This window comes from Zootoca vivipara, chromosome 9 (genome assembly GCF_965207765.1).
Source record: "Zootoca vivipara chromosome 9, rZooViv2.hap1.1, whole genome shotgun sequence".
Taxonomy (NCBI): domain Eukaryota; kingdom Metazoa; phylum Chordata; class Lepidosauria; order Squamata; family Lacertidae; genus Zootoca; species Zootoca vivipara.
In genome coordinates this window covers 68257214-68282422 of record NC_142592.1, presented here as the reverse complement: position 1 = coordinate 68282422, position 25209 = coordinate 68257214, and the positions used below count along the sequence as shown (strand labels likewise).

Below are 25209 nucleotides of genomic sequence, written 5' to 3'. Positions count from 1 at the left end.
TGACTTAAAAATAAAAAGAGGACTAGATGTGTTTAAAGAAGAGGGGGGTCTGTCAACCACCAGGAACCATGCTAGTTAAAGAGAACCTCTCGTAGTTGGGAGATGAACATTGTAGATGCGCTTCTTCAAGCCCCGTTTGTCACCTTCCTGGAGGTGCCACTCGATGCCACGCTGGGAGAGGGATTTCAAGCGAGAGGCAGCCTTGGGGCTGAAGAGTTCGTAAGCAAAGGAGGGAAGACTCCCGAAGTCCACACGGCAGCACGAGCAAAGATACAGAGCCACGAGGGATGTAAACAATTTTTATTAAGACACCATCTTTATGTTGTACATTATATAAAACTCCATTTACACTCTACCAAAAAAAAAAAAGTCGTCTCCTAAAAAGGTGGACCGTGAAGAGCTTTGGGGCATGTGAGTAATGAGTTTCTGTGGCCACCAGGTTCATATCTGCTTTGATAATAAAGATTGTGCAAGGAGGTAACACGGCAGCGTACAAAAATCAAGATAATATATGGCAGAAAGCCGACAGAATTCTGCTTCGACCATTTTTTTCCTGCAGTGGGGATGAAGTAATTTATTTATTTTTTTACAGCACACGTCTGCACAGCAGCAGCACCCCTGAAACTTTGGCTCATTAGTGTTAAAGAGCAGAACCGCAGGCGTACGTCCCCGAAGGAACCTGCTCCCGATATTGGTCACACCAACAGGGCCAGCTAGGTTGCATGCACACACAAGCAAGCACCCCTTCTCCTCGCTGCCAAATCTGCAGGTCAGAATTTCCAGGGGTGGGTGGGACATAGGCTGCAGGGGGGAGGAGGGGGGTTTTGCTTCAGAGTGAAAAAATGCAAGCGTGGGAAGAAAAATCCAATTCTTTAGTGTTCAACAAAGAAGCTGGGAAGCCAACAATGGCAAGAGCTCCCTTTTCCCACTCAAGTCTTCACATCTCGGCAAGGAGAAGCAATGTTTCATTAACTCCCTGCCCCTCTACATTCTCTGTGGCTAAGCAAATGGGACTGAGGTCATCTACGGCTGTTTGGTTCTCCCACCGTCCGGCACCTTGCTTGACCAGGAGGCACCTCCTTTCCTGAAACTGGGAAATGAGGAATGCCCTGCTGTTTCGTTACGAGCGGAAGCCCAGGCTCAGGGCTGCTGCCCAGCCACACGGCACACTGATCTGATGAAAGCCTGGCTAGAGTGCTGGATTCTTTCAACGCCTGGTTTCATGAACATTGCTTTCCTAATCACAGTACCAAGTTTATTAACTAAAAAGAAGAGGTTAGTTGGAATTGACGGGTGTGGGTAGTGTTTTGAAGATTTTTACCCTTGTAGCTGTTCTGGCTCAAAGGAAATTTGGGGGGCGGGGGAACTTTACCACCAAACCACTCATGATTGTGACAGCTATTAATGCAGGCCAGAGGGAGAGAGTGGCCTTTAGTGTTCGAGAGGCTCGCAGGGAGAGGTGTCTTAAGCGCATAAAAGCAGCCTACCTTAGCCTGCTGCCCTCCAGACATTTTGGACGAAGAGCTCTGGGACAGTCACGCAAAACCTTTGGAGCGCAGCAGGTTGAGGAAGACAGGCCTGAAACCCCGGGACCAGGTCCCAGCAATCGTGCTGAGCACTGATCACATTTTCATTTAATGGGCTTGCGGGGGGAGCCATTCCTGGTGGGCTGGACCCAGAAAACCTGCATGAGCAAAGCCAGCAAACTGGTCCTAGAATGGGAGCTTGAGAGAGGGGTGGCAGCAATCCTCTTACGAGCATCAGCTTCAAAAGGCAGAGATCCCACACTTCACCTTGGCACCCGAGAGGAAGAAGAGAGGGCATGTGGTTTGTCTTTTTTGAGGTAAGGAGAAGGCCCTCACCCAGGCAGACTAGGCAGCTGGGGGCTTAGAAGCCCACCGGGAAATCAGAACACTGCTTGGGGAAGGTCTTTAATACTGCACACTGCTGCTGAATTTGCCATGCATTTTGCACAAAGGCCAGAGATTCCCTCTCTACTTTTAGATGCACATTTCTGCACCGGGGTTCCTTTTGGGGAGGGAAGCCCGATTTTGAAAAGGAAAAGGTAAAGGCACTTCAAAAATGAAGGACTTCCATGTGCATCCAACTGCCACTTTATTCTCCTGGCCTGCTTGATGCCCGTACAGCATTCGCCCACTGTGCCCTGTCCTTGAGGCACCAGCTGCTCACTGCTCTAAGCAGAGGCAGGCCCAGGCGAGCAGGAAACTGAACCAGGAGGATAAAAGGTGGAGGTGATTTGGCTGTCATAACAAAGTCCCCGGGAGAGGGGGGGGGATGCCCTGAATGGAGGGTTGTAGTAGCACTGGCCAAAGTGCTCTACCCCAACTGCAAGGGGGCTGGATGATGCCAGCTTCCTGGGGGCAGCAGAAGCACCTGGAATTAATACTTGGGGTGAAGCAGAGATGCCACAACTCCTCTTGTTGAAGGGTGCCATAACGTACAGCCTTCGGCAAACCTTCCTAACTCAGGTGTGGGAGGTGCATTGTGGGAAAATCTCTTTCGCTGAAGAGGGTAACAGTAGTAAGGTTGAACTGGAAGCATCTGCTGTCGGAATTCTCCGCTAGGCCCCTTTGAGATGGGCTGGAGGCAATCACTCCAGTTCAAAACAGTAATAGAAAAAAACCTAGAAGCTTTCTCGTGTGCTTTTCCATGGCCCTCCTTGTTCTCTGGCATTTTGCGACTGGATTTTGTAGCTAGGCGCACACACTCACAGGGGGAGGTCAGTTAGGGGGAGCTAGTGCTGCTCTAGGGCTAATGCTTCAGGATATGCATTCTTCATCTCACACGGGACAAAAATAAAATACAAAAATAAAACAGAACTTGTTAGACAAAAAAAAAATTAAATCCAAAATGCAAATCTATAAAACAAAACAACCCATTTGTTGCAAGTTAAAAGTTGCTTGTCAAAACACTGAGCTCCCGTCCCTACGGGAACAAGTAGCAAAGGAAGGACGGGAGAGGTTTCTTCTCGTTTTTCCCACGTTGTTGCCTGAAACTGCCAGTCTCAGTAGTGAGAGAGTTCCTCGCGTTATTCCGGAAACCGTAAAAAATAAATTACTTTCTTCCTCTTTTCCTCTTCTCTGGCTTAGAACTCGTCGTGTCGTACTAAGGCTTCCCCAAAGTCCGTAGCCTGGCTGCCCACAAACAAGTCGTACTTGTCCACAATTTCTTCTTTGCTGAGTTTGCCATCCTGAAGAACAAAGAGAGAACTCAGGCGCTTTCGCAACAATTCACCCCAGCCTGAAGTTGTGAGTCCTAATGAGGCACTTGTGGATAGCCCAGGTTTTGACCGTGCCGCTGCCCCTGAATGCTTAAGAGGGACAATCGCCCGAGACATTCCCACAAGCAAACCCTGTCGAAATAAATGGAAGCTCTTGTGTGGCTTCCATTCATTTCAACCGGAACTGATCAGGGGAACGTCTCAGAGGACTGGGCTTCTATTTAGCTGCAGCAGCCTGATAGTTGACATACACAGAGCAGGGAAGGAACAGGTCCCTGCCCCAACAGGTGTACAGTACGAAGTGTACAAGAGAGGACTGGGATTTTCTCAGAGGTGGAGATATGCGCTTCCACCCCTGGGAGGGGCCCCTGTCTAAAATCCTGCAGAATGTCTGCCAGTCTGTGCAGACAGTACTGAGCCGTATGGACCAATTGTCTGAGTCAGTACACGGCAGCTTCCTAGGAACTGCGGCCTGCTCCCTTGGCATCCACTGAGACAGGCCGCTCAGCATCTTTCCAAAGCCAGGGACTATGCTGAGGAGAGCTGTGTGACGGAAAAGTTGGTTCTTTTTCCTTTTTTTCTCCTGCCAGGAAATGGTTAAAGAACGGCAGCCTCTGATTGGCTGTGGTTCCAGAAGGGAGAGTATAAAAGGAGAGGCTTTGGCGATAGATAGAGTTAGTGTGGTTAAGTGGGTGGTTGAGGAGGGAGGTTGGGAGTTAAGTAGGGAGATAGGATAGGAGTCCAGTTGAAATGTAAAGTGGTTGAGAAGGCAGAGTTGGTTCTGGAGAAAACATCCACTCCCAGTGTACAGTGAAGGACCGAGTGTAGTGTCCTTCCTGCAGGGGTAATAGGACCGAATCTTGCTGGGAGACTGAGGGTGAGACAGGAGAAGTAGGAGCTGCAAAAGGATCAGTCTACTTAGGTCTCAAACTAGTCTGGAGGGGAGAGGCTCTTCTGAGGAAAGAAGAGACTCCCAAAACCCAGGGAAGGAAGGGGTGTGTGGTGAGCCCTTAGGACTATTACTGAAAGTACCTCAGGAGCTGGATTTGTTAAAGGGATGGGTAGTGAAGGAAAGTACGTATCGCCTTAGAAAGGAACCAAACTATAAAGCCGAAACCTCTGAAAACGAATTGAAGTGAACTAGTGCATTATTAGGGACCCAGGTGGCGCTGTGGGTTAAACCACTGAGCCTAGGGCTTGCTGATCAGAAGGTCGGCGGTTCGAATCCCTGCGACAGGGTGAGCTCCCGTTGCTCGGTCCCAGCTCCTGCCAACCTAGCAGTTCGAAAGCACATCGAAGTGCGAGTAGATAAATAGGAACCGCTACAGCGGGAAGGTAAACGGCGTTTCCATGTGCTGCTCTGGTTCGCCAGAAGCGGCTTTGTCATGCTGGCCACATGACCTGGAAGCTGTACGCCGGCTCCCTCGGCCAATAATGCGAGATGAGCGCGCAACCCCAGAGTCGGTCACGACTGGACCTAATGGTCAGGGGTCCCTTTACCTTTAGTGCATTATTTTTATTTTTATTATTGAAGTAACCTAAGTTTTTCCACTTGTATTATACTACTATATATTGTATATATACTAGATTTTTTTAAAAACAACTTTATTGTTTATTTAAAGAACACCCACTTGAGACTCCAACTTATTGGTTATCACACTCACAAAGATCCCCCACAGGATACTCTGGGAGAGGTAGGTTTTGTTTTTAAGCCTTCGGGTAACAGGCTGTTCAGTGAGGTGGGGGCAATATATTTAAGTGAGAGCGGGCACATCGGCCACCCCCGCTCCCTGCTCCTGCATCTTCCCAGGAGCAGGAGGACAGTACTGTATAGCTTTGGAACAGTGGTTTGCAGAGGGGCACAGTTCAGAAGGCAGAAGCTGGGAAATACTGGATGGGGAACAGCTAGGAGAAGAAATATTGAAAGGGAGAGGGTTAACAGACTCACAGTCTCTGGACAGCCTACCTCCGCTCAGCCCAAGGTCAAGAAGAGCTCAGAAAGTTTCAGAACAGAAAGCACAGAGGGTACTACAAGATCAGATTACAAGCCACAGGAGTGACATAGATACGGCGGGGTTGTAAGCTTAATTGGGAGCACTGCCATTCTGGGTGGACACTTTCTTTTGCCCTTAGCTGTGTTTATTAAAGAAACCAACTCAGGGGTCGACAACGTGTGGCCCATGAGCCACAAGCGGCCCACATGGGTCATTTAAATGGCCCAGAAACTGCCCCCAAACCGAGCCACCCGCTCGGCAAGTCCCTGCGCACTGCGCTAAACCGGCGCAGCGCTGAGCGGGGACTCGCTTCCGCGCCGGGAATCACGTCTGTGCAGACGCGATCCAGCCCGCAGAGCGATCTCTGCAGGTGTGAACCGGCGCAGGCGACGTAAACTAACTGGTAAAAATTCCTTTCATTTGATCTGCCCATTTATGGCCACAGGGGAGGAAGCCGATTCCCCGAATCCTGACAAGAGCCTCACCTTGTTCTGATCCGACTCGTAAACGAGGTGCCGTGCTTCTGCCTCGGCGTGATCGTAGTCCGAGGGGAGGATCCAGTCCTTGGTCTCCTCCTTGTCCATCTTCCCGTCGCGGTTCTTGTCCCGGAACTCTACAAATTGCTCTCGCTCCGTCTTCACCCACTCGGGCTCTTCGGCGTCGCCGTCGTGGCTGTACATGTCGCCTGTGGCGAAAGGGGAGAGAGGCAAAGAGACAGGCAGGCAGACACTGGGTCAGGCATGAGAACCACGTGTCCATTTGACTCAGCTGCAAATTTCAACCCGAGGCCCAAGCATATATAAATTCAATAAATAATAAAAATGAATAATACTGTAGCAACCACACACAAAAAAGAATACAAATCTATCGCGGAATGCACCACAGGGCTATGTGAGGGTGAGAACAATAACGACTCTTAAATCACTTGGATCAGTAGCTAGCCTGGGAATGAGAAGGTGCAAGGTAAGGGGAGGCAAGTATCAAGGAGGGAGGAGCTTTTTATTTTAAATGGCCTAGCCAGGAATCTTTTCCCTTTTGCCAAGATGCTGAGGAACACAAAATTGAAAGACACGTCAGTATTAATCAATGAAACTGGGAGGGACAGGCTGCCCTGTTCCTTTGGGGTGTGACTGCTCCCCCCCCCCCAGCTGCCATGATAATGGGGACGATTTATTAATTTAATTTATTACCCACCTTTCGTTCCCAAAGTGGGTTGCAGTCATTTTAAATGCAGCATTGGAACCGTAAATTTGAGGAGTGACAACGGACTCTGAACTAAGGGAGGGGGGGGGAGAGGGAAGTGATGTCGGGCTCACCTATGTATTCTTCCAAGTCAATGAAGCCATCCCCGTTCTTGTCAATGTCCTCCATTGTTTCCTGTTGAGAAAAACCATCATCAGCATCGCAGCTTAAGCTCAGGCGGGACCCATGGTGCCCCTTCTTTGCCAGAGAGCAAAGAGAGGCGAGTATAAGAATTGCTTTCCAGCGGGCAAGAAGAGAACCTTAGGATCAATATAGAACAGACATCCAACAGGTAGATCGTGATCTACCGGTGTAGGTCACTGGACGTCTGCTCAATATTTTTTCCCTGAACTGCTAAAAAACTGGCTTTTCCTCCTCCCCAAAAATACCTCAACGAATTTGACCTCAACCCCCCCAAACAGGGTTTTCCTTCCAAAAAAAAAAGCACAAGTTTGACCTGAATCCCCCAAAACAGGGGGCGGATCACTGCCAGTTTTTTAACTCTGGGAGTAGATCGCAGTCTCTTGGGAGATGGCCACCCTGATATAGAACATACAGAGACCCCTAGACATCCCAAACAACCCACCCACAGAACAAGTTCAGAAACCTCTCCTTCCACATATGATCCAGAGCTGGCAATGATAAGCTGACCAGAACCAGGGTGGATATGATTTAAATCAAATCGATTTAAATCACGATTTAAATCACTAATCAGTAAGACTTGATTTAAATCATTTTTTTACAGAAAGACTCATTCTTGCTGGTATAATCTTAATATTTGCAACCAGAAGGTTTCATTTTAGGAATAATAAATTTTCAGAGTAGTTAATCAGAATTAACTGACTTGGTCATACTAATAGAAATACATAGATAATTATGAAATTATTGTGAGATTTAACAAGTTAGCTGTTTATATTTGAACAACTTTCCTGCTGTACTTTATTGGAAGGAGAAAAATAATCATTTCCTTAATAACAATTTAAACAGTTTATTTAACTAAAACAGTATTATAGCATATCTATCCATGTTTGTCAACTGATGTGGTTAAACAATTAAAACTTAGACTGAGTTTTAGCACACATGAGAAACTTAAAACAAATCCTTATTTCTTGATGCATAGCCTTTGGACTAGAATGTAACTTAAATAGAAAACTATCTTTAGAAAGATTTTTCCTCCAAAAGCATTTTATTTTTAAAAAATCCAATTTAAATTTTAAAAAAGTCTGGGTTTTTTTTAAAAAAAATCTGATTTAAATAAATTTAAAAATCTGATTTTTAAAATTATATTACTTTTATCCACCCTGACCAGAACACATTTCAGAAGTAGCATTAAAAATGGTTTCAAAAGCCTTTTGCCGGCAGGATATGGGTGGCAGCGTGTCACTTAAATATAGTTATACTTGCTCCCTGGCTTAAGTTAACCTGTGTCTCCATGTGTGGTACCCACCTGCACAACTATATCCTTCATGTATTCGTATTCTTCAGGATGCAGAAAAGCCGTGAACTCTTCCTTGGTAGCAATCAGGTCGCCGTCCTTGTCGGCCATCTTGAACCTCCGCTCATCTCTCACCATCATCTGCTTGTAGTTAAAGCCATCGTCGGGGTCGGGGTCGTCTGGGTAGCAAGAGAAAGGTTGCGTCTGCTTCAGCACCAGGAGATTGCTTGAGGGGTCACAAATCTCACCGTTCGGTGTTATCATTTCTACTGCCGGAAGTGCTGTATGCACATGTTTACTGAACATGTCACAGGGCACACTGTCCACACTAACGGTGGAATAACTGCAGCCCAGCAAGTTCTGCACCACCCTTTCCAAGAGCAATATGTTGCTCAGGGCCCCTGGAGACCATCATTTCTCACTACCGAAAATGGCTGACTCTTTGGTCACCCTCCTGCTTTAAGGAATATTTTAACCATAGCAATTACTTCATTTCGAACCAACTAGAGATACATGAAAGGAAAGTTATTATCTGGGTATCAAAATTAAAGTAAAAGCCAAGAGCAACATGCTATATCGCAAGAGGGATAGCTCTTTTCCCAAATCAAGGCAGGGAGTGCACGATAAGCAGGAAGGTGTGTTTGCAATAGGCTCAGAGCTTTACACACTAGCCTTTTCCCCCGACCTGGCACCATCCTGACTGTATGGACTACAACTTCCATCAGCCATAGGCAGCACGGACGTGCTAGCAAGGGCTGATGGGAGTTGTAGTCCCAAAGATCTGGAGGGTACCAGGCTGGAGACAGCTGGTTTGGGTCAATGCTAGTGAATAGATTTCTGGAAACACCCCCTTCCCTCAATGCGGAGTGGTGGGTTCCTGGGGACTCCAGCTGAACCCAGAAGTTAGCCTTCCTTGCACTGGGTGACATTTGCAGACAGGAAGGGTGGGCTCCTGGGCCAGGGGGAAGGGGATGCTCCTGGGTTATGTGACCACTGGACGTGGTGGCTGGGGCTTAGAGGAGTCCAACACAGCCTCCGGGGGGCCATGGATTCTCCCCTCCTTTCTTAGGCAAAGGTCTTGAAGAGCTCAAACGCAACAGGAGAATTAAAGTTAACATACAGCCTGTGGTAGCACTCAAGAGAGTTACCATTAAGACCACGTCGCTTGGCTGTATTTATCAATGAAGCAGAGGTGTGAAGCTGCATCTCCTGTCAAGGTCCAAGACTTCTAGGGCCTTTTGTGCTTCCTCAATGTAAGTTGGCAAGGGACCATTTTCAAAGGAGGGAACTGCTACCTCTCCCATAACATGGGATTCTATCCCGTGTTAGAAACTCCTTAAACCAGGGTTACGGTCGTCCAAACCAAATGCCTGGTTGCCATTCTGGGGCCAGATGGCTCAAAAGTCGTATTTCTCAATGTGACTTTTTGGTTCCTGAAATTCATTCCGATTGTGCAGATAAAATATAACGGACAGAATTCTGCAGGGTGTGAAAACTGTCAAGATCCAAAGATCTCCAGGCACGCACCTCCAGATGGTGGAGACGTCAGGCGCTATCCGGGCATCTTCACTTGGTTGCAAGTGGCCCATAGCCAGGTGCAAAATGTGCCTGGCGAGTTTCGAACGCTAATTCTATCAGCAGAGGCGCATCAGGCCCCGGGTCTAAATCATTAGGCATTTCAGACTTCCCATGGCCTGCAAGACCACCCCGCCCCCCCCCTTCCTGCTTTATCGGCAGGAGATCAAGATGACTGCGGCTCTGGCAACTTGCCCCTTACCCAGGTAAGTGCCATAGGTCACGTTTCTGTACTCATCCCAGGAGATTAAGCCATCTTGGTTCATGTCATACTCCTGCCACTGGTGCTCTACATTGTCATACACGTACTTCTTCTGCGCCTTCTTAATCCAGGCCTTCAGCTCCCCCTCGGTCACAAACCCATCCTTATCCGTGTCTATTTTACTTACAATCATTCTACAAGACAAAACAGCAAGTTTCAAGACGCCGGACTCCGGAAAGCGGTTACCCCAAGAGCGGGGGACCTACCTAAGATGTAGCCGTAGGTGGCATTTTTATACTCCTCCCAGGAAATGAGCCCGTCCTCATTGAGGTCGTGCCCCTTCCACTGACGCTCTACATCCTCGTAAATCCAGCGCTTTTGGGCAAACTTAATCCAGTCTTTTAGCTCTTCGGGAGTTACAAACCCGTCCTTGTCTTCGTCTATTTTACTTACAATCTTTCTGTAGGAAATGCAGAAAAAGCCGGCAAGAGTTAAAAGAAACAAAAGGGAATAAATACCTGGGCCCACCCAGAAGGGGTCACTTGCCCTGTTTGGCAACGGCTATGGGGCAACCCATCAGGAGCAAGAGCCACCAGGAAGAGGGCACCAGGAAGAGGGCACCTGTAGCCCTCTTTTGTTGCTGGGACTCCCTTCAACCACAGCCAGTATGGTCAACAGTCAGGGAAAGTGGGGGGGGGGCGCAGCCTGACAGCAGGTGGAGAGCAACCAACACCCCTTCCCTTCCCTCTTCTGTACAGTGGTACCTCGGTTTTTGAACAGCTTAGTTCCCAAACAACTCAGAACCTGAACGCTGCAAACTTTGCCTCGGAAGCCGAACGTGCTCCTGAGCTTCCATTTTTACTGTTGCACAGCTTATTTGAATCCCCCGCATAGCAATTATGGCTTCCTTCCTTCAGTTTTACCCTTAAGCAGCAAATTTAAGTCCCCTCCAATCATAATTAAAGCCTTCCGTTTCTGACTGCAGTATTCTGAGGTGATATTTGGTGTGTTTGTTTTTGGTATTTTTTGCGTTTTTGTGGCTTTTCCATTTTTGTGACTGTGGCTTGTTTTTTGTTTTATGATTGATTGATTGATTGATTGATTGATTGTGTGACTGCGGAAATGGATAAAAGCCCCCCCCCCCATCCAAACAATGACTATGGTTTTGGAACGCTTTGGTTTTGGAACGGACTTCCGGAACGGATTAAGTTTGAGAACCAAGGTACCACTGTATTAGGAAGGAACAGACTGAAGCTCTAGTGTTCGACAGCAGGGTGGCAGCTGGTCATATTTGAGGCACAGTGGCTTCTGAAACCCTCAGCAGTTTATATGGACCTCTCAGACAGCCCACCTCCCCGTGCATCCAGTAGTAACCAAGGACCTGCTTGTAACGCCATGCAAGCACGGAACCAGATCCTACCAGATGCAATCCATTATTTGGCACAATTAAATCAACTTTAAACATTAATTTGCATTTAACAGCCCTGGTCTCGGGAGTCCTGAGGCAAGGAAAGCCACTGAAGACACACACACAAAGGCTTCCTCCTTGCTCCAGGCAGCTGCCCCAGGGATCTCCAGTCACAGAGGAGGGGCACAGCAGCAGCTGCTGGGAATCAATAAAGCAAGCTGAGGCCAGGGAGGGTAGAGCTTAAGGATAAAGGAGGGAAAGGGCTGCAGCTGCCACCTACGCTAAGAAGCTCAAAAAGCAGCCAAGATGGAGGCATGGGTGGTGGTGGTGGTGGCTGGTTTTGAGCTTCCAAGACAAACACATGCTGCCTTTGTACTGTGTTAAAAACACATTTTCTTCGCAGAGTGCCAGATTCTTTTCCTTGACACCTGACCCACTAACAGGCAAGCTCTCGAGGGCCAGGCGTTACAGTTGGGCTGTCCTCCACCCCTTCGCTATCCTCCACTTACATCAAAGCATGCTGGTGAGGGATTTAACTGAAACCCGACCTACAAGGAAAGGTCGGACAAGGTGGCAATTCTGGGCAAGAGGCAGGAGTCCTAGAAAAGTAGCCTGCAACCTGCCTGCCCTAACTAGACGACGACTCCCCTGAACAGCAGGAAACACATCCTGCTACTCTAGAACAGCCTTCCCCAGCCTTACTACAATTCCCATCAGCCCTTGCCAACACAGACAGCTGCTCTGGAGAGTGTTCCTGTGATGCAATGTGAACTAGAGTGCTTGGCCCAAATTTTTGCTAGACCTAATGGCTTTGCTCGAACCCTGCTTTGTGTGTGTTTGTGTGTGATGACTGCCTCACGCACTAGTGGGTGATAGTCTGAAAGCCTGTGCTGGATGCCCTTCTTCTTGCCCCGACCCTAATGGGCACCTGCCTGTTGGAACAACACAGCAGCACCCTACTCACAGCTGCCAGAAAAAAATGAAACAAAATTCTTGAATCAATTTTCAGGCTCAAACAGGCCCCTGCAGCAGTGTAGCATGTTCTGAAAGTCTCAACAGTAAGGGGCTAATGGGGCAAACTTGCATGATTTATTTCTCAAGGAGAGTTTCCCCCAAGTCTGGAGCAGCAGAAGCATAAGAATGCTCAGCCAAATATAACCACAGCTGTCACTCCCGTTACTTGACACTTGGGCCACAGCGGGGGGGGGGGGGTTGCAAGGTGTGGGGGAGGCATTTCCCACTGCACTGCCAAGGGAGAGCCATGAGCCCCATCAAGGTCACAGCCTTCTTGCGGAGCTAATTTGAACAAATGCAATGAAGCAGGTTAATGTATTAGCACTGCTATTCTCCTCAGCATAGGGCCCTAGTCAAGACTCTCAACATGGGCTCAAATTTTATTATTGTTAACCAGCAACTTAAGGGGCATTTAATAATATGATGCACCTCCACCGATTTTAATGCAACCTTTGGCCTTCCGGATGTTGCTGAACTACAACTCCCATCAGTACCGGGAAGCGTGGCCAATGGCTGGGGATGGTGGGAGTTGTCGCTCAGCAACATCTAGGTCAAAGGTTCCCCACACCTGCCCTAACTCTATAGATACTGACCTGGGAATGATTTCCGTTTAATTCATGCCAGCTTACTTCTGAGAAAATGTCGCTAGCTTTGGGCTGCAAGTCTGTCTAAAGGAGGAATGGGTAACTTGAGGATTTTCAGATGTGGTTGGGTTCCAACATCTACCAGCTGCAGGTAGCATGTGGGAATCCCACAACACCTCGAAGGCTACAGGTTCCCCACCCATGGCCTAAAGTTGCTTAGCTGGACCAAGAGCCCAGTTGCTTAGCTGCATCAGAGCCCCGTGGGAGCTGGCTTGTGGGGAGGACACAAAACAGGCTGCAGTGGGCTTGAGTCACCCCCAAGCAGCCTTCCTATGTGAAGACCATCAAGGTTTCCTTACCCCAGCCTCTCCTTGCTCTCTTCTGGCGTCAGCTGGTCAAAGGTCTTGGCCTCATCTGCACCCAGGAAGGCATCGTGGTCATAGTCAAAGTTCTGTGCATCATCATGGACCTTGTCGCTGAGTTGAGGCTCGTGGTGGATGCGATCTTTCTTCTCGGTGGGTTTGCTCAGAACACAGACGGTCCACAGGGACAGGTACAAAACGGCCTGCCGAATAGCCGCAACCATGGCGATATCCTTGGGAAATTAAACACAGGAGCAACAGTTAGCTGGTTTTAAGCTGCAGGTCTTCAGGCTTCCCGTGGGGACCATCAGTCACGCCACACAATTGCCCTTCTGCTAGATGCTTCCAACTGCAGAAAAAGGACGTTACAATTAGCTGGCTGCCTGATACCACTTGTCTTAATTAGCAAGAAGTGATGGCATTTGCGATCACCATGTTGAATGTGCCCAGATGACCCCCGAGGCTATTATTTTCTCATGGCATAGAGGCATCAACAACTAGCCGGGCACACACTAATACGTTGGGTTAAGCTAAATGTAACTGACCACACTGCCCTCCTGCAAACAAGCTATTTTGAAACTACAAAGAACCGAAGTCGTGACGTATTGTGTAGGTGTTTAGAACTAGAGAACTGCAGCCAAAGACTTGGCTAGTTCATTCTGATCAATGGGAATTTCACTCCCCACATGCCACACCTCTCTTGACAGTGCTGTCCCCAAAGCTTGCTGCCTCCAGAAGACCCCTTGTTCATCCACCCCTCTGCTGCAAACCGCACACAGCTCCTCTGTCCCAGGGTCCGAAGTGAGGCCCTCCATTAGGACAAGGGAACAGGAAGGAGGAAGATACAGGCTTGCAAAAGCAGCCTTTGCCATCAGCTGGCTGGAGTTGATAGATGCTGTAGTCCAAAACATCTGGAGGTCACTAGATTGGCAAAGGCTGAGCGGAGGGAAGGACGGTAGCTCCGTTGGCAGAGCATGTGACTCCTAAATCTCAGTGTTGTAGGTTTGAGCCCCATGTTGGGCAAAAGATCCCTGTATTGCAGGGGGTTGGACTAGATGACCCTGTGGCCTCTTCCAACTCTACAGTTCTGTGACTCTAAGGATATAGCACTGGCTGACAGATGGAAACTAAGGGAGGCAGAGGGCAAAAGGAAGGAGGGACACAGAGTAAAGACACTGGTGCTTTTTTATTGGCCCCTCCTTCCCTCAACTCTGCCTCCTCCACCATCCATTCATTTCCTCAGTTTCCTTTCCAGCCAGCTCTGCCATCCTTCTGCTAAACCTGCATCTGGACTCCATGTATGCACATGCACCATATATACAGTACTTTCAATGGGAAAGTTCGCTTCAGTTTATGAACACTTCAGTTTATGAACAGACTTCCAGAACCAATTGTGTTCATAAACCGAGGTACCACTGTATAAATATTCACATGATCACAAGTACACCTTACAAACACATATTTTGAATACAATTACATATTTGACTTCCCTCCCCCACTTTTTGTGGTTCCTTTTCTACTTTAGATTTTTAACACTGCATATTCCACTTTACTCCATTTCTTCCTTCCTTTTACCTTAGTAGTGTTTTTAACTGCTTGATTTAAGTTAATCCTACTAATGAACTTATTTGCATGCCCACACATTTCAGATATTCTACAAATTTTCCCATTCTTTAATAACCCCCCCCCCAAAAAAATTGGCATAGTCCATCAATTTAATCAGCCACTCTTCCTTAGTTGGAATAGCATCTTCTTTCTACCTCTGGGCAAACACCATTCTGGCTGTGGTTGTGGCATACAAGAGCAAATTTTTAAGGTCCTTCAGAATCCCTATATTCACAATCCCTAAAAGAAAAGCTTCCGGTTTTTTTTTACTAAAGGTTATCTTAAACATTTTCTTCATTATAAACCATTTCCCAGAAGACTTATGTTCTTTTAGAGGACCACCACATATGATAGAATGTGCCTTCCTTTTCTTTACACTTTCAGCATGCGTTTGTGTGGACTCCCTGTATCCTTGACCCACACCTACAGTAGTAAGAATGTTTTCACCATCTAGACTAGCTTGTGACTTCTCCGCACATGGCATGCTGCTATTCAATGCTCGTTTCTTTAATCTACCATAACATCATAGGTGTACAGCCTACGGAGGGTTTGCTTGCACATTCATAAGCTTCAGGAAAGTATTCAGCACAACTGAGTAAGCCCTTTTGGAATTCAATGCTGGTCCTGTGTTACGTCCTTTTTTAGGCTTAAGCATAGCTCCCTCTGCAATGTTGCGAAATTCCATCTTGAAGGAGGATTCCACAATGAAGAACACTAATAATAACAACCTCTCCTTTTTGTGACATACTGTATATTCCTGCGTATAAGACTACTTTTTAACCCAGGAAAATCTTCTCAAAAGTCGGGGGTCGTCTTATATGCTGGGTCGTATTTCTTATACAGCGAGTATATCCCAAACACTATATTTTAACTGGAAAAGTTGGGGGTCGTCTTATACGCCCAGTCGTCTTACACGCCAGAATATACGGTACCTACAGCACCTAGGAAATGCTCACCTAACCTAAAATGATGATAAAAAATATCATCAGGCAAGAGCCCTCTGAGAACTGAAGGGGAGTGTTTTCCTGCCAACTACAAACACTGTGGCAGTACAGAATTTGCTCACTGTTAATGGAACAGTTCCATGCGTAAAGAGATACACAATTTAGCCTCACCCAGCCCAGGGAGAAAAATCACATCACAGGGAAAAGAGGAGGGGATCAGAGTCACCAAGCTGTTTTGGCAAATGTTTAAGATCCTGGGGGGGGGAATCTAAGCCCCTCCCTGCCGCCAAAGGCATTGTATATATTCTATATACACGATGAGCTTGAAGGGGTTCTGTGCAACTTGCATTCCAGCAGCAAGACTTTTAACTATTTATAGCACTTCTTCTTCTTCCACTACCACCACTCTTCAGATAGCTCCCTATAGCTCCCCTGTTCCAAAAGGAGCCACCACAAGACCTCATGAAGGCCTGTATGGAATTGACGCAAGGGAAACTAACGTGAGAAACCTCGGCGCATGCCTCACTGCAGCCCAAGCACCTCTGTCACTCTTTTAATCTGAAAGAAACAGGGCCGGAAGGTCTCAGGGGACTGGTTCCCTAGTAACGTAAAATATTTCAGAGCAGAAGTCTGAAAGTCTAATTTCAGTTTTATCTGGCCCTGTGAGCTAAGCATTCCAGCGACACAACATTATGCAAGACGTCTCTTCTGCCTTATGTACAGAGTCATAGCTGCTCCTGTTCAGGGCTGCCAGCATTGGCTTAGCAGCGGCTCTCCAAAATCTCAGGCAAAGGTGCCTTTCCCTGCAACTTACAATTCTGCAATTGGAAAGGCCAGGGATTGAACCTAGGACCAGGTATGCATCCTCCATTTCTGAATATGGTTGCTGAGGTAGCCGGAGAGCGGTTTGTCCCTGCACTCGCATTGGACTTCAGAGGAAGCACCTCCTCAGCTCCAAGTGACTTACAGAGAGATGGCTCCACTTGTAAGGTGGGGACCACAGACGCCACCTTACAAGCACATCATCATCATCCACCCTTTTCCCTAACAGGACTCAAGGTGGCTTACAGATAAAAACAAGAACTCACAACTTCTATACAATATGATATCCTTTTATTGACTTTGTTAGAGCATTAGATAATGCTCACAAGCTTGTCAAGCTGCATCAGAGTTACACTCATTTGCATCATGCATACAGGCAGCCCATCTATTTTTATGAAGCAAATGACTTCATAAGAGGGTCAGAAGTTGAGTTCAAAAGGTTCACGAGCTGCGCTGGCACAACTGACTTCCCTGCACACAACAAAGCTTCCTCTCCCTCCCCTTTCCCACCCACCCTCAAAATCAGCTACAAAGGGTTGAGGGAGCAGATTTTGGGGGGGGGTGCAGAGGGAGGAGAGGGAATGGAAGTTCCAGCAGAACTATGCGCACGGGGAATTGGATACAACCCATTATGCTCACATTAAGGCCAGATTTCATTTTTAAAACATGCTATTATTAAAAACTAACATGGATCTGTAAATCCAATTTTAGATACATTTATTCTGAAAAGTCAGTTGTTTTGTTTTAAAAAAAAACCTATGCTGCATAAAACCGGCTGAGGACTCCAACTGGCTTACTCCCACTTCCAACTCTCTTTTTCCAAGGTATTAGGACTATTCTGGCTGTTAAAACCACAACATATTACACCAGCACATAAACACACGCCTTGAGTAAATCGCCTGTTTCTCCAAGTATCTCACACAATGAGCTGTTTATATCCATGAGCTATGAAGCACAGTCAAGAACAGGAGCCAGCAATCTCAATCGCACATCCAATTTGCAATGTGCCTGCACCTAGAATTTTCTCTGTCCCCCAAACCCATCATTTTGAGCTATGACACAAAAAGGAGGGGATTCTAAGGGATACAGACAGCAGCAGGTGGTTGATAGTGGGGGGTTTTTTGGGGGGGAGAACAGGGTGATTGGAGGGGAATCACTATACGTACAAAGCAAGATGCAGAAGCTGTTTGCATCTCTTATCTCAGAGATGGGCAGACATGCTGTGGCAATTGTCATGTTACATGCTTTGTCCATAGCTCCAAACTCGTTGTGACATAGTAGATTGGAGGCTTGTATTTAAAGAAACAGTTTTGACAGGCAGCACACATAAACCTGGCTTGCAGGAGAGTTGCAGCGTGGTACCGTAATCCTCTCAGTGAGCACACACAATAGCATAAAAAAACTGGTGCAATTTAAGGATGGGCAATTGGCCCACTCTACTAAAATTGGTATGTATTGCCAGAGGTCACGCTTTCAGAGTTCAGCTAATGGTGCCTTATCCAGCAGCCATATAGATATTGATCTCTTGTAGCCTTCCCTGAAGCATCGAATTAGAACTGAGAGAACTGAGTGGGTCTTTGGTCACTCTATCTGATCCTGCAGGGCTCTTCTGATGTACTGGAAGGGCCCACCAGGCAGTGATCAAAATTTGCCAGGTGCCAGGCACATTTTGCACACAGTTGTTGGCCACTTGAGACCAAGTGAAGATGCCCAGATGCCAGGATGGTGCCTGACATCTCCATCATCTGGAGCTGCATGCCTGGGGATCCTCGGATCTGGACTGTTTTCACACACTAGCAACACACCTGTAGAATTCTACCTGTTATATTTTATCTGCACAATCAGAATGAATTTCAGGAACCAAAGTCATACTGAAAAATACGTCTTTTGAGCCACCTGGACCAAAAAAATGGCAACTACCGTAGGAATACAGTTTTGGTGACTGTAACCCTGGTTAAGGAGCCATTTGCCGCCTAGCTTACCGGTATATATATCTGAGTTTCTAACACTGGAGGTAACGGTGAAGGGCCAACTTCATCAGCTGAGCTATCTATGTGTGGCATGATACTCCAGACACTCAAAAAGGCCTCTGCCCGAGAGAAGCTGGCCTCCTGCCTGGGGCTGGAAAACCATCTCAGATATCTAGGCACCAGGAGGAGTCATATATAATTTTAAAGAACCAGCATCAAATACTTTAGCTTTAGCGTCACATAAAAATCCTGTATACTATTATCATTCAGATTATTTAGTTGCTCCACAGCCTGAGGCAATTGAAGCGTTGTACAATAAAATAAAATGGGACAAAAAAATACCAGCACACAGGCTCTGGAAATCATAAAACTGTTTCTGATCAATTAATATTCCAGTAATGACTGGACGACATTTCTAAGAAAGTATTATTAAACAAACTTTCATTAGCTTACTTCAAGTAAATGTGAGTTCTCTTTCCCTCTGCTACTTATTCTTAAACAGTACCTTATACACAAGTTACCAGAGCACAGGAAGCCCCCAAAAGCACTCAGAATACAGTACTGTACAGTGGTACCTCTACTTACGAATTTAATGCGTTCCGAACACACATTTGTAAGTCGAAAAAAATTGTAAGTCGAATCCCATAGGAATGCATTGGGAGAAAAAATTCGTAAGTCGAAGCAACCCTATCTAAAAATTCGTAAGTAGAAAAAATCCTATCTAAGTCGCATCCAAGATGGCGGACTGAGCTCCATTTGTAAGTAGAAAAATTCGTAAGTAGAGTTATTTGTAAGTAGAGGTACCACTGTACTACCATCAAGAACTAAGCTGCTTCTCCCATTGTTTCATCTTGAGTGAAACACATCTACGGTAAGCAACAGCCTGATTGCCCAACATACTATATCCAGATGTGGTCATTCACCATTGCCAACAATGTGTACTATGTACAGTGGCCCGAGAGTGACCTTAAAATAGCAAGCTATGCTATCATACCCTGCAAATATGGACAACTGCTGAACATGGGAATAATTCAGGGCAACCACTTTTGAAACAGCTTAGAGCACACAGTCACATAACATAAGCAAGCTACCTTTATCAGAGTAGATTTTTACACCCATTTGCACATTTATGGATGAAAATAGCCTTATAACCTTTTAGTGACTCAGAGTACAAAACCAGAGAATTAGTTACGGTACATCAGACTAATACAGAGTATTAGTCTCACATACATGGTGTTAGAGAGCAGCCTTCCCCATCCAGATGTTTTGGACTACAACTTCCATCAGCATCAGCCAATGGAAGTGTAGTCCAGAACATCTGGAGGACACCAGGTTGGGGACAGTGTCCTTGATTGCGTCACAAGTACAAATGTGTTAGTGTTTTTAATCTTAAATCTACTGTGAATGGATTTGTCTGTCAATGGCTATCAGTTATGATTACCAAAAATGAAACCCCCACATTCAGAAGCAGAAAATCCCCAAGTACCAGCTGCTAGAGAAGACCTTCACGCCCAGATAAATAGCTGGCTGTCAGAGACAGAATGACAAGTTTTGTGGACCCTCATTACAAGTATTGTAGACCCTCATTTTCTAGAAAAAGCTCCCTACCATGCAGGGGATCAATCCATGTCAGCGAGCCGAAAACTGCACACAGTATATTATGATGAACACCCATGTTATACCACAACACAAGTGTTTTGCTGTATTCAGTGGCATTTCTCTCACTCCCTGTTTCCCATGCCAGCAGGGACACAGCAGGCATGAAAGCGTTTAAAATGTTTGAAATGAATTCAAGTTCTTTTTAACTCAGGAGTGGAGAGCCCCAAGCTCTCTCAATACAGTATATTGTTGCACACCAATTCCTATGATTCATAGCCAGAATGGCCAATGATGAAATATTATATATAATGATGAAAGATTATGGAGGGTCACAGGTTGCTCACTCCAGTTCTAAAAGATCACACACACACAAACACAACACCAGGTGTTTCCATAGTGGAAGCCACAGAATAAAAACAGTAAAACAACAGTACCCCAGGATCAGCATCTTCTAAAAGAACAGCCATGTTAGCTATAACTGATAGATTTATGCGCAATTTTTTTTATAAAAAAAATCCATGTTCAGTAGCTGTAACTTTCACATCCTGCCTAAACAAAAATGTGAACTAGATGGGACAATTAGCAAAAACCCAGTAAGAGAAGTTCCTATATGTTTACTGTATACTTGCTTCAGAATGAACTGTCCTTGCATTCCACGTTATCACTGGGTTGTTCCTTGTCTAATTAGTCAACTGTTCTGTATCTTTTGAAATACCCCAAACCATCAGGGAAGAGCTTGTACCTCAATGACAGAGAACACTGAATGCCCAGGGTTCAAGATTTAATGCCCAATTAGGGGGTATGAATTATGGTGCTGGAGGAGACTCTTGAGAGTCCCATGGACTGCAAGAAGATCAAAGCTATCCATCCTGAAGGAAATCAGCCCCGAGTGCTCACTGGAAGGACAGATCCTGAAGCTGAGGCTCCAATACTTTGGCCACCTCATGAGAAGAGAAGACTCCCTGGAAAAGACCCTGATGTTGGGCACAAGGAGAAGGGGACGACAGAGGACAAGATGGTTGGACAGTGTTCTCGAAGCTACGAACATGAGTTTGACCAAACTGCGGGAGGCAGTGCAAGACAGGAGTGCCTGGCGTACTATGGTCCATGGGGTCACGAAGAGTTGGACACGACTAAACGACTAAACAACAACAACAACAGGGAAGGAGGGCCGGGAAAGCCCCTGCCATTCATAGTGAACAATACACAGGACTACATGAGCCAATGGTCTGTGATTATACAATGAAGGTTAAACATTAGAAAAGCCAGTTCAATGGAGGAGGCAAAAGTCCAGCATCCCATTCTCAGAGAGACCAACTAGATGCAGATCCTAAGTACAACAGTTAGGGTTTATCCACGCTTAGCTTTTGCCCCATTCTTTCCAGGTACAGGACATTTTCCCGCAAAACACACACACCCTTTTTAGTGCTCCATCAGAGCTAATGTCAATTTGGGTTTTTCTGTTTGCTCCAATTGCGCTTTAAAGAGTGGGTTTCCTTAGGGGAAACTCTGTGGCAAAAAGGAAGTGGGGGGCTCACATACAGAACTTTAAAACATGGATCTGCCTGGAAAGAGCAAAGGAAAACTAAGTGTGGGCAAGCCCCAGTGCTCCTCACTTTTTAATCACAGCAACTGTTATTATTCAGAGGCATACTGCCTCAACAGTGCAAGCAGAACATAGACACTGTGGCTAGTAAGAGTTTATAGAACCTCATGGAAGATAAGATTCCCATGTGGGTCATTTAATTAATTAATTAATTAATTATTATGTGTATCTGTCTTTCCTCCTGCCTGTATACATATGTATGTTATAGATTTTTTAACACACAGGGGAAGAGAACACTCAGTGAAGTCAGGAACAAACTGATCAACAGGAGGTTCAGAACCAAGAAAAAGGTACTTCATAAACCGTAAGCAACTTAATAAAATTTCTGTGTTTTACCTTAAAAAGAAAAGGCCTTTTAAAAATGGTTAGTAAAGACTACTGAGTCAGGTCTATCACAACTGCTCAGCCCAGAGGCAGGATGAACCTAAGCACCAAATTAGAGGGTGGGGTGAATCCTGACTGATGGGCAAATTGACAGGCGGACAAAAGAATTCACACCTAAGGGCGCCGTAGAACAGCTTCCCCAGCCTGGCGTCCTCCAGTCGTTCTGGGCTACGACTTCCATCGGGTGGCGAAAACGGCAAGGGAGGCCCCGCTGGCGGACTCCCCAGTTATTGCTGTTTATTAAATTTATATGCCGCCCTTCATCCAAAGATCACAGCGTGGTTTGCAGAATAAAAACACAAAATCCAGAACAAAACAGGACACAGCAGCAGACCACCACACACACAGAGAGAGACGACCATAGGAAAGGAAAACAAGACGTGGGCCTGGGTGGCCCCCGGGTCTGACCCTACTTCCGTGCCCCTGCGCTTAAACACGCAAGTCCCCAGGCCCTCGGAAGGCAATCATAAGGGACCAAAGGAGGCACGTCTTGGCTGTCCAGACTCCTCGGCACTGGGAGCCTTGTTTCCCCGGAAGAAACCCTCTCGCTTTCCTAGACCATTCCCCGGTCGCGTTCACACGTGAACCTGAACCCGGGTCAGAAGCGGCTCCGGGTCAGAACAGCGACACCCCCTCCTCTGGAGGAGCACGTGCTCGTGTGAGCGCGCCTCCCCGCTTTAGCCGCTCCCGAGCTGGCCCCGTTACCTTCCCCCTCTCTGCCGCCGTGGCCGCCGCCGCCTCGGCTCCCTCCGCTTCTCCCCCTCACGACGACGACCGGAAACGGCCGCGCCAAAGGCCAACCCTCCCCGCCTCACGCCCCGCCTCCTCCCGGCCCTTCACACCAATCAGAAGCCGCCGTCCTTCCCTCGCGCCTTTACCATTGGCCTTCGCGGCCTTCCCCATCCCTCCTCCCTTCCTTTAGCGGACCGAAGCTGGGCGAGGTGGAGTGGGTGGGAGGAGCCGAAGGAGAAGCGGCTGGGAGCGGATTGGCTGGAAAGCGCCACGTCCTCACGGCGCGCGCGCTCCGGCTCCGCAGGGAGACACGCGAGCATGCGCCGAGCGTGCTCTTCCGAGGCCGGCCCTCCGCGCGCGCATGCGCCGAGCGGGAAATGGTCGCGTGAGGGAGGCCGTTAGAAAAGGCGGGAAAAGCGGGAGACGCTGAGGCGAGTTGGATTTTCCAGTCAGGAAAGGGGAAAGGGCTCCTCAAGAGTAGTTTCCCAAACGTGGGTCACCAGCTCTTTTTCCACTGCAGTTGCCATCGTGGTAAATACATACCGGTATTTCAAGTAAAAATGGAAAGGTGAGGGTGGTGAGGTATATTAATAATAATATAATACCGGTAATTTATTATTTATACCCCGCCCATCTGGGGTACTCCTGAGTAAACAACAACAATGCCATAACTCAATGACAATAATTTAGCTCCTCTTCTAGGAAGTATCACTAAACTGAAGGGGACATACTCCTTGATACCTCACGTTTTTAAACAAGTGATGGGGAACCACCATGGCTGAATGCATATTTCCCCCCACCCACCCAATTGTGGGAGAAATAGTTGAAGGACGGGACTCAAGGGAGTCAATGGGGGATCTGCAAAGAGAAAGAGGGGGGCTTTGCAAGACAGGGGGCATCCAGGATGGGAAGATCGCCATCCTTGCATGGTGGGGTTCAGGAGGGAGGCGCCCCTCTTCTATTGTGGAAGCAGTGGCTGGCAGTCCCCACACATGCAGAGGGACAGAGATTTCCCCTCCTGCGCATAAAAAGAGGAGGAATATGCCGACAGGGCCTGCCCAAAACATTGTGGCCCCGTCCCTGCCACCCGCCCCCTGTTTAGTGAGTTGTTGGAGGTGGTGTTGTGGAGGAAATGCTGTTTTCTCTGGAAAAAGTAGAAAAGCAGACTTCTAAACGCAACTCCATGCCACCCCACTCAGAAACCACCGCACAACGAAAAAGACAAAAACCAGGTTGTAGCGTTTGGTGCCCTCTGGAAATTTCAAGAGGTCACTAGTTCGTGGCATTCCGATAATCGGGGATCATTGTGTGAGCTCTGCCTGCCCAATGCACATAGTTACGCCCTCAGCTATTAGGTTCAAATCCCAGCTTCCCCAGAAAGCTCCCATGGTCACCTGGAGACAATTGCAACCTCCCATCTTAACCTACCTCGCAGGATTGTTGTGGAGGGACTTACATTCGTAAGTCGAAAAAAATTGTAAGTCAAATCCCATAGGAATGCATTGGGAGAAAAAAATTCATAAGTAGAAGCAACCCTATCTAAAAATTCGTAAGTAGAAAAAATCCTATCTACACCGCATCCAAGATGGCGGACGGAGCTCTGTTCGTAAGTAGAAACATTCGTAAGTAGAGTTATTCGTAAGTAGAGGTACCACTGTATATATATATCTCAAAACATGTTTATCAGCCTTCCTCAGATACTTGGTTGTTTTCTACTGCAAAATATGGATAAAAGAAAGCAGTTTTTAACGTGATGCAGAGCTTTCCAAACTTTTCATGTTGGTGAAACAGTTTTTACTCATACCTCATTTTGTGACACAGTACAGTGGTACCTCGACTTAGAAGACGATCTGTTCCGTGACGGTCTTCGTAAGTCGAAGTCTTCGGTTGTCTAAATGCTGCTATGGCGCATGCATGAAGCGCGATTTCGCGCTTCTGCGCAGGCGCAGAACGCACACACCGGGAGGACTTCTGGAGGCTTCAACTTCGGAAGTCGAAGTCTTAGGATGTCAAGGTATGAATGTAATTCAGTTTTACTAGCAAACTGTGACATTCATCTTGGAAAGCTCAGACGTAATGCATAGTTAATCTCTGGACATCCCTGCCCAGGAGATCCCTCCCCTTCTCAAACGGGGGAGAAACCATTTGAATTCATAGTGTGTGGAAAGTGCTTCAGTCAGGTTACAAATGTTATTCACACAGGGGAGAAGCCATTTGAGGGTGTGGAGTGCAGCAAGAGCTTCACTAATACAGTGGTGCCTCGACTTACGAAGGTTTCGACTTGCGAAGTCGACAAACCCGGAAGTCTTTTTGCCGCACGCGCGTTCTGCAAAGTGCAAAAGTGCAGAAGTGCAAAATCGCCACAGAACAGACACTTCAACAACCGAAGACTTCAACTTACGAAGACCGCCGCAGAACGGATCGTCTTCGTAAGTCGAGGTACCACTGTAATTGGAACCTTTGAACACACCAGCGAGTGTTGTTATTATA

The 25209-nt window shown here is 47.0% G+C and overlaps 1 protein-coding gene across 3 annotated transcripts; it reads right to left on the bottom strand.

Annotated features, from left to right (window-relative positions):
* Positions 1-285: 285 nt before the first annotated feature.
* Positions 286-22756, bottom strand: CALU (calumenin). Of its 3 annotated transcripts, none has more exons than XM_088676499.1 (7): positions 22102-22756; positions 13055-13290; positions 9956-10149; positions 7925-8091; positions 6552-6612; positions 5721-5920; positions 286-3211 (listed from the first exon to the last, which is right to left on the bottom strand). In XM_088676499.1, the coding sequence occupies exons 2-7, from the start codon at positions 13279-13281 to the stop codon at positions 3107-3109; spliced, it is 954 nt and encodes a 317-aa protein (XP_088532625.1). In that variant the 5' UTR covers positions 13282-13290; positions 22102-22756; the 3' UTR covers positions 286-3106. The 3 variants fall into 3 exon arrangements, with proteins under 3 accessions (XP_088532625.1, XP_034983065.1, XP_034983066.1); XM_035127174.3 differs by having other exon boundaries at positions 22693-22756; XM_035127175.3 differs by lacking the exon at positions 9956-10149 and adding an exon at positions 9690-9883 and having other exon boundaries at positions 22693-22756.
* Between the last annotated feature and the right edge of the window lie 2453 nt (positions 22757-25209).

Coding starts and splice junctions, on each gene's coding strand:
- CALU (XM_088676499.1), bottom strand. CDS start 13,281: ATGGTTGCGGCTATTCGGCAGGCCGTTTTGTACCTGTCCCTGTGGACC. Junction 8,092..9,955: donor CACCTACGGCTACATCTTAG/GTAGGTCCCCCG, acceptor CTTGCTACCCAG/ACGACCCCGACCCCGACGAT. Junction 5,921..6,551: donor TGACTTGGAAGAATACATAG/GTGAGCCCGACA, acceptor CTTTCGCCACAG/GCGACATGTACAGCCACGAC.